Source organism: Desmodus rotundus, chromosome 12 (genome assembly GCF_022682495.2).
Source record: "Desmodus rotundus isolate HL8 chromosome 12, HLdesRot8A.1, whole genome shotgun sequence".
In the NCBI taxonomy this organism is placed as follows: Eukaryota; Metazoa; Chordata; class Mammalia; order Chiroptera; family Phyllostomidae; genus Desmodus; species Desmodus rotundus.
In genome coordinates this window covers 47,317,808-47,325,953 of record NC_071398.1, presented here as the reverse complement: position 1 = coordinate 47,325,953, position 8,146 = coordinate 47,317,808, and the positions used below count along the sequence as shown (strand labels likewise).

At 52.8% G+C, this 8,146-nt stretch overlaps 1 protein-coding gene across 1 annotated transcript; it reads right to left on the bottom strand.

Moving 5' to 3' along the window:
* Positions 1 to 4,374: 4,374 nt before the first annotated feature.
* Positions 4,375 to 7,234, bottom strand: LOC112310231 (sialic acid-binding Ig-like lectin 14). Its single transcript, XM_024566484.2, has 7 exons — positions 7,164 to 7,234; positions 6,703 to 7,086; positions 6,207 to 6,485; positions 5,927 to 5,974; positions 5,471 to 5,721; positions 4,533 to 4,678; positions 4,375 to 4,396 (listed from the first exon to the last, which is right to left on the bottom strand). The coding sequence occupies exons 1-7, from the start codon at positions 7,198 to 7,200 to the stop codon at positions 4,375 to 4,377; spliced, it is 1,167 nt and encodes a 388-aa protein (XP_024422252.2). The 5' UTR covers positions 7,201 to 7,234.
* Between the last annotated feature and the right edge of the window lie 912 nt (positions 7,235 to 8,146).

The window sequence follows — 8,146 nt, the reverse complement described above, 5'->3', positions numbered from 1 at the left end:
TAGAGCAAGCCAGGCAAGGTCGGGGAAATTGGAGGTGGGGAGGGAGAGAGAGATTCAATCACATCAAGTAAGAAAAGCTAAAATGCTGAGAGCCAAAATATAAGACAATTCAGAAAATTACAGACTATTTATATTAGTAGTGTGGTGTTCCTGTGTGGCACACCTGCATGACATAATACCCCACGTGTTTTGATTGATACTGTTTGATTGCTTCTTCATAGGAGAATAATTCTGTTTTATATTAATGAATATTAATATTAAATTGGTAATCATTAATTATTATAATAACATATTTACATAATATAGTGAATAGAAAGAGAATTCAGTATTTCCCTTGGCACCATTGATTGACATTACTTTTTCTCCTATGTAGTTTAAGAAAGTTTTTTTAAATCACACAACTTGCTACTGGGATGTGTGAACTGTTACACATCATTGTCATATTTGGGAAAATGTTTATCAAGTTCCTTTCATTCACAAAAATGCAGTAGGATGGCAGGTATTTCCACACATCATGGGAGCCCTTGCTGGGGCTTTGAGAAGGAACTGAACATGTGAGGGGCCCTGAGGATGGAACTTCTTGAATTTTAAGGCAGCAAAATTGCTGCAGTGCTGAGGGCCAGTTTTGGGGGTCCCCACTGAAAGGGGTGAGATCTCCCATCACACACCCCATTTTGAGAGCCCTTGTGTGCCATTACTGTCCCACAGACCCTCAGACCCTAGAAGGCCATCAATTGTGCACCTCAAGTACCCAAGGAGGCCCCAGAGCAAAGGACTTTAACGCCCAGCTTCTCCCTGGGTCCCACCCTCCACTAGAGTTGGGTCTAAATTCCTTCCTGTTGTACCAGCACTCGGTGGTCTAAAGGAAATTCAAAATTATCCTCTCCAGAACGTTCAGAGGTTTCAGCTGGAGGGTGGGTCCCCCGAGTCACCAGGACCAGCTCTGACCACGATGAACCCTGGGGGACCTCCCTGTTGACTCGAACATCATTGGCAAGGTGACCACTTTCACATTCACATCTGGACGAGCCTCTCAACCTCTGAGCGTCTCAGTATATACACTTGGAGGATCTGGCGGAGGGCTGAAGTTGAGAAAGGATGATTTCTCAGCCACCACCCACCACCCACAGCCTGTGGAGCCCAAGTTCCCCTCCAGGTCCGGCCACAGCTCTGTCACCCACGGCTTCCTGTTGGGGCATCCTCAGCTCCACCCCACAGCTGGGCATTTCCCTGGACCTGCTCTGCCCTGGGAGAAGCAGACGTAGTGCCCCTGCTGCTGCTGCCCTTGCTGTGGGGGGTGAGTTGTCACAGGAAGGGGGATGGGCTGGTGGGGGAGCAGCTGGGGCCAATGCTGAGTTTCTGTGTCCCCCCCAGGGTCCCTGAAGGAGTAGCCAGGCTATGAGTTCCAAGTGCAGGAATTGGTGAGGGTGCAGAAGGGTCTGTGTGTCCACGTGCCCTTCTCCTCCTACGCATGGAGTTTGTGGTATTCCTCTAGCCCACTCTGAACCTCTTGGTACCAGAGTAGGGACAACACAGTTTACAATAATCCTGTGGCCACTAACAACCCATATATAGAGGTGAAGAGAGAGACCCAGGGCCAATTCTTCCTTGCAGGCCCCAGGACCAGCCACCATTCCTTAGGAATCATAGATGCCAGGAAGAGTGACACAGGAACCTACTCTGAGTGGAGAGAGGAAATTCCGTGAACTATATTTACTGTGATAACATGCTGGCTTTGCATATGACTGGTACAGCAGGGGCCAAGGAGAGGATGCTGAGATGTGGGGTCTGGTCTTAGAGCAGGAACAGGACACTAGGACACTCCCTGATCCAGGCCATGGGCCCAGGATAATCAGGGGAGACACAGGACCCAGAATGAGCTCAGACCCTGAGTCAGGAGTCCCTCTCAGGTTCATATTCTAAGTTCCCAACCTCTGGGACCCAACCACCTCCCTGTCTCCTCCTCCAAACTGACACAGAAACCAGACATCCTCATTGCAGAGCCTCTGGAGTCTGGCTGCCCCACACAGCTGACCTGCAGCCTGCCAGGGTCTTGCGAAGGGGAAAGATCTTTCACCTTCACCTGGGTGGGAGCTGCTGTTGACTCTCTGAACCACAGACCCTCTGCTCATTGGTGCTTACCTTCCCTCCTAAGTCCCGGGGCCATGACACCAACCTCACCTGTCAGGTGAAACACTAAGGATCTTTGGTGACTACGGAGAGAACTATGTGGCTCAATGTCTTCTGTGGGTGTTGGAGGGGTGGCTGAGTCCCTAGGGTCAGTGGGTGTCAGAGGGACATCCAGTCCTGGGATCCCTTTCCCAGAGGACTTTGGTAAAGTAAAGATTCACCCTTCTTCTTGATGGGCTCCTGGTGCAAGTGGCAAATGTCTCCTTGGCTCTCAACATGTTTTGTCTTCCCAGACGCTCCTCGGTTGATGATCAGCCTATCCCAGGGAAACTCCACAGGTAGGAAACACCTTGTCTTCTCGGGGCCTGTGAGTGGAGTGGTGTTTCTGCCCGCTCAGGGCTCTGGGCTTGAAGATGAGATCCTCCTTTCTCACCCCTCTGCCCCATGGGTCCTGGTCTGCCCCCAGCGCCCTCACCAATGTCACACATTTATGGACATTCTGTTGCTCTTGGCCCCTCACTGTTCTTTTCCCAGGTTTTAACTTTCATTTTCATTGTGGTAAAAGCACTCATAGCATGCCACTATCTTCACCATTTTTTAGGGAACAGTTCAGCAGGGCTAGTGCATGTGCAGAGTTGTGCAACCCGTGAGCAGAATTTCATGCTGCAGAACTGAAACTCCGCCCCATCAGAGAGTATCTTCCCATCCCCCCCTCCACCTCCAGCCCCTGGCACATGCCCTGCACTTTCCGTCTCTGTGAGGCTGACGACTCCAGGTTCTGCTCCCTTCCTTTTTTTTTCTGCCCCCTTTTCTGGATTTCCTGTCTGCCCTCACCTCCTCTGATACACGCCCTTCTTCACCCCTGATCTGGTCATTTTCTCCAGGAATCTTCATGTCCCCGCTCCTCATAGCTCTGCCCTGGACCTGGTTCAATCTATCTCCACTCTCCAGGGCATGCCCTATTTTTATGTTCCGGAATAATCTCACAGGAGACCCTCTCCATGGGAAAGAAGTGCCTCCTGGTTCCTAGTTCCTAATCTGACGTCTGTGAGGTGCTAGTTTTTCAGAGAGCCGGTGTGGATTCAGTGGTCATTCAGGAGCTAAAACTGACTTGAATCCTGTTTGGTGCATTTTGAATCTAGAGCAGGAGATCCCCTGGAGGAGAGGAATGGATTCATTGCAAACACTCATTAGAGGTTTGCCCCAGAGCCATGAGCTTAATCACAGTCATTCTCAGAATCCCACCATTGGGCTCAAGAGATGCACACAGGCTCTAAAGAGAGTAATGAAGTCCATTTTTGTGTTGTATTATTTCAAATTTTTTTCATTTATAATTAAACAGTAATCATTACAAGGCAGGTGTCTTTAAGTTGAAAGGCAGAACTGTGCTCCTGACTCTACTGTGCATGGATGTCTGCATGGACGGGGCCGTTTGGGAAATGAGAAACTCAGGTGCTAACCAGGTAACCTCTGGGCAACGGGAGGCTAAGGCCCCAAGTTCATTCCCTTCCTGGGCCTGGGGATGGAGACACAGGAGCAGGGGGTCGGGGGAGAGAGGACCAGTCGAATGCGAGAGGCACAGGCAGCAGCAAAGGGGCCATTATGGGTGTGTATCAATTATTGTTTATTTTCTGTATCATGTGGTGATTTGACATCTTAAAAACCCTGCTAACTGAGGAGAGTAAGCCCCTCCCAGGACTGGCCAATTTTCACAGACAAGAAGGATCTCTGACTGAAACAGCCTATCAGGTGCAAACCACCCAATCCTGAGCCCATATTTCCAATCATCTCAGCCAGCCCTCAATCACCCAGGACCTGGTAGCAGGGAAATGGATACCACCCCACAGGAACAGACCCCCCACATTCATACATACTAGCTGATCCTAAAGTGCTCTCTGTGCTGTGCCATGTATTTCCCATGGAAACCCCAATAAGGACTCTGGCTAGTCTGACCACACTTGTGTCTGCTCCCTGAGGGAACCTGGTGCTTCCCCCCCGGGGCCCTGCCTGGCCTGGGAATGAAAGGAAATGAAAGGAATAGAAATCTTCTTTCATTGGCATTGACTCTCCTTGTCATCCCTCAGTCACTTACACAAATTAAAACCCCAAGGGTACAATTGAGACAGGTGAGTCAGGAGTTTCCAGGGAGAAGGTGACACTGATGTCCCACAACTGCCCCTCTGGACTCCATGTCACACCTCAGTGCCGTCTTCACAAGATGAGAGAGTCAGTCAGGAGTCGGCCTCATTCCTGGGGGCCTCCACACCTGCGGAGCCAACACAGTTCTCAGCTCAGGGACTCGGCCATTTTAGCTCTAACTCCAGGCAGGTGGGACCACTCAGTCCCACCTGGAACTTGGGCCCAATCACTTATCTTCCCTGTATAGAGACAGACCTGCTTACCTGGTATAGTAGAGCCAGGTGAGGCCATAGGTGAGGAGAAAGCCAACCCCCATGAGGGCCCCTCTGCTCAGTATGAGGACCAGGGGCCAGGAGCCCTGCTGCTCCTCAGAGGTCCTTCCTGGGGAAGAAGAGAAGGTGGTTAAGATCTGACCCTGTTCTCAGTCCTGCCCCCAGCCTCAACACCTGACACCCCCAGATGACCACCCCCAGCACCTGTCCTGCAACTCACTCTGCACAAAACGGCTGAAAGAAAGATGCAGGAAGCCCAGCGGGGGCTGAGCCCAGCAGATGTCCTCCCCTCCAACTCCAGCCCCTGTGTGGGGCAACTCCAGGACCCCGGGTGCTGAGGGCTGGGACGGGATCAGGACTTTTCCCTCCATGGACCAGCTCAGTGAGCCCACCCACTCACAGGACTCAGTGTCTTGTCTTCCCACCTCCTTGCAGAACCGGCTATAGGTTCTGTTCACACAGGTGGTGAAGGGTCAGGTCCTAGCAAATCACCACCTTCCTCAGTCTCCCTTCTCCGCAGCTCCATCCTCCCTCTGATCCCTTCCTTTCTCCATTAGCCTCTAGCCTCAGCAGGCCCCTGACCTCGCAGCAGCAGGACAGTGCCGCTCTGGGACCCGTAGACATTCCCGGCCTCGCAGCTGAGTCTGAGGCTGGTGCTGAACCCCATGCGGAGGCTCAGTGAGCTGTTGGCCCAGGGCCCCGCAGAGCTGGAGGTGACCATGTAGGAGGCATTGCTGTGGTTCCCCCAGCGAGGGGGAGGGCTGGGCTCGGGAGGAGCAGCTGCAGTGCACACCCTTGTCCTCCCAGGAGCAGGAGGGTCCCAGCAGCCGTGGGGGGTCTGTAGGGAGAGAGGAGAAGGGTCAGAGATGCCTCCGCCCGCCCAGGACCCAGGTGCCCTGCCGCCAGGCTTCTCCACACTCACAGACCACTGAGAGGCTGAGAGAGATACTTCGGGAGCCCAGTGGGTGACGAGCCTGGCAGATGAACTGTCCTTCTTCCCCAGTCGCCACACGAGGCAGCTCCAGGATCGCGGTGCTGGAGATGGGGGTGGTGTTCAGGGCTGTGGACCCCCGGAACCAGCTCAGCTGTGCAGGGGGGTTGCTGTCAGCCACACAGAGCAGCCGCAGAGACTCACCCTCCAGGGTGGGAAGGGATGAGGTGTTTTGCAGAATCTTGAAGGCTTTGGAGAGACAAGTGGAGAGAGAGGGAGAGAGAGAGAGGAGACATAGGGACAGGCACTCACCCACAGATGGTGAGGGAAAGAGGATGATGGTTTCCATTCTTGCCTCTCCCATATCTGATCCCATTCACACTGTGATTCCCCCTCAGCTCCATGGTGGCCCCAGGGGCAGGTCCCAGCCCCAGAGAGGGAGGTTCGTTCCTACCTGTGACATTTCTGAAGGACACGCCTATGGTGAGGTTTTGTGGGGCATCTGGAACAGAAAGATATGTCCCTGCTCCAGAAGGTGGAAGCAGATAAAAGTCACTCCAACCCAACGAGGGGCAGTGGGAACTGGGAAGGTGGGGCTGCTGTCCTTCTGGCCCACTCCCCACCTGCACTGAGATCAATGCACCAGTGTTCTCAGTCTATCTCAGCCTCCTGTACACAAACACACTCACATGTCCCACTGCCCCCAGGACACCAGCCATCCCTCCAACACTCACAGGAGACATTAAGCCGGACGATTCTCTCCACAGTCACCCTTGATCCCTGGCATTTCACCTGACAGGTGAGGTTGGTGCCATGGTCCTGGGGCCTTGGTGTGAAGGTGAGCGTCAAGGAGTGGAGGGTCTGGGGGTTCAGAGATTCAATAGCAACTCCTGCCCAGGAGAAGGTGAGAGGTCTTCCCCCTTTGCAGGACCCTGGCAGGCTGCAGGTGAGCTGTGTCAGACGGCCAGACTCCAGACATTCCAGAAAGTGGATGTGTGGTTTCTGTGTCAGGTCTGAGGAGGAAAGAAGGAGGCACTAGGGTCCCTGAAGTTGGAGACCCAGACTATGAACCTGAGAAGGACTCCTGACTGGTCTGAGCTCACCCCTGGGTCCTGTGCCATTCCTACCACCCTGGGCCCATGGCCTGGATCAGGGAGTGTCCCAGTGTCCTGTTCCTGTTCTAAGACCTGGTCCCATGTCCCAGCGACCTCTCCTGGGCCCCTGGCATACCTGTCACCTGCAAAGTCAGCATCTTATCTCGATAAGTATATTTCACATTTCTTCCTCTCTCCACTCGGAAGATGTAGGTTCCCGTGTCACTCTTCCTGGCATCTCTGATCCTCAGGGAACACATGTTGTTTCTTGTGGTGTTCACAAGGAGAAAGCGGCCCTGGGTCTCTCTCTTCACTGGTTTATTTAGGTTGTTTGTGGCCACAGGATAATCATAATTGGTGTCGTCCCCATGCCGGTACCAGTAGGTGTAGAGTTGGCTAGGGGAAGACCCGGAACTCCACGGGTAGGAGAAGGAGCAGGGCAGGTAAATGCACAGACCCTCCTGCACTGTCACCAATTCCTGCACTCCAAGCTCATAGCCCAGCTGCTCCTGCAAGGACCCTTGGGGGACACAGAGACTCAGTTTCAGCTGCAGCCCCTCCCCCACCTGCCCATCACCATCTCCCTCATCCACTCACCCCCCAAAAGCAGGGGCATCAGCAGCAGGGGCACCATGTCTGCATCTGACAGGACAAAGCAGGTCCAGGTCCCTGTGTCAGGAAGGGAAACGCCAAGCTGTGGGGTGGGACTGAGGATGCCCCAAAAGGAAGCCATGGGTGACAGAGTTGTGGCCAGGCCTGGAAGGGGAACTTGGGCTCCACAGGTCATGGGTGTGGGCTCCACAGGTCTTGGGGGCTGAGAAATCCTTCTGTTACACCTCACCTCCAATAGATACTGCAGGTGGATAAACTGAGGCCCCCAGACATTGAGAATCTTGTCAAGAAGTGAATCTGAAACTGATCACCTTGCAGATGTTAAGTCTAGAGGAAGAGAAAGAGGTCACCCAGGGGACATCACACTCAGAGCTTGCTCTGGTTACTCAGAGGGACATGCCCCACCCTCCAGCTGGCACCACTGAACATTTTGGAAAATAATAATTTTACATTTTCTTTAGTCTATGAAGCTCTGGTAAGAGTAGAAAGAATTTAGAACCTACTCCAGGGGAGGGTGGAACACAGGGGAAAGCTGAGCGTTAAAGCCCTTTGGTTGGAGGTTTTTGGGGACATGGGATGTACATGTGATGGCCTGCCAGGGTCAGAGGGTCTATAGGACAGCGATGGGGCACAGACCCTCAAAATGGGACGTGTGCAGGGAGATCTCACCCCTTTCAGTGGGGGTCCCGAATGCTGGCCCTCAGAACAGCAGCAAATTTGCCACATTAATGCTCCAGTATCCATCCTCAGGGACCCTCGTGTGTTCAGTCCCTTTTCAGAGCCTCAGCAAGGGCTCCAGTGATGTGTGTAAATAACCTGCAATCCTGCTGCTCTTTTATGAAAGAAGAAACTTTAATGTTTTCCTAAATATGAAATGAGGTGAAACAGGTCAAACATTCCCTGTAACAAGTTGTGTTATTGGAAGAAACTTTCTTAAGCTCTACAGGAGGAAAATAATGTCAACCAAT

Coding starts and splice junctions, on each gene's coding strand:
- LOC112310231 (XM_024566484.2), bottom strand. CDS start 7,200: ATGGTGCCCCTGCTGCTGATGCCCCTGCTTTTGGGGG. Junction 6,486..6,702: donor GCTGACTTTGCAGGTGACAG/GTATGCCAGGGG, acceptor TTTCCTCCTCAG/ACCTGACACAGAAACCACAC. Junction 5,975..6,206: donor CGTCCGGCTTAATGTCTCCT/GTGAGTGTTGGA, acceptor TTTCTGTTCCAG/ATGCCCCACAAAACCTCACC.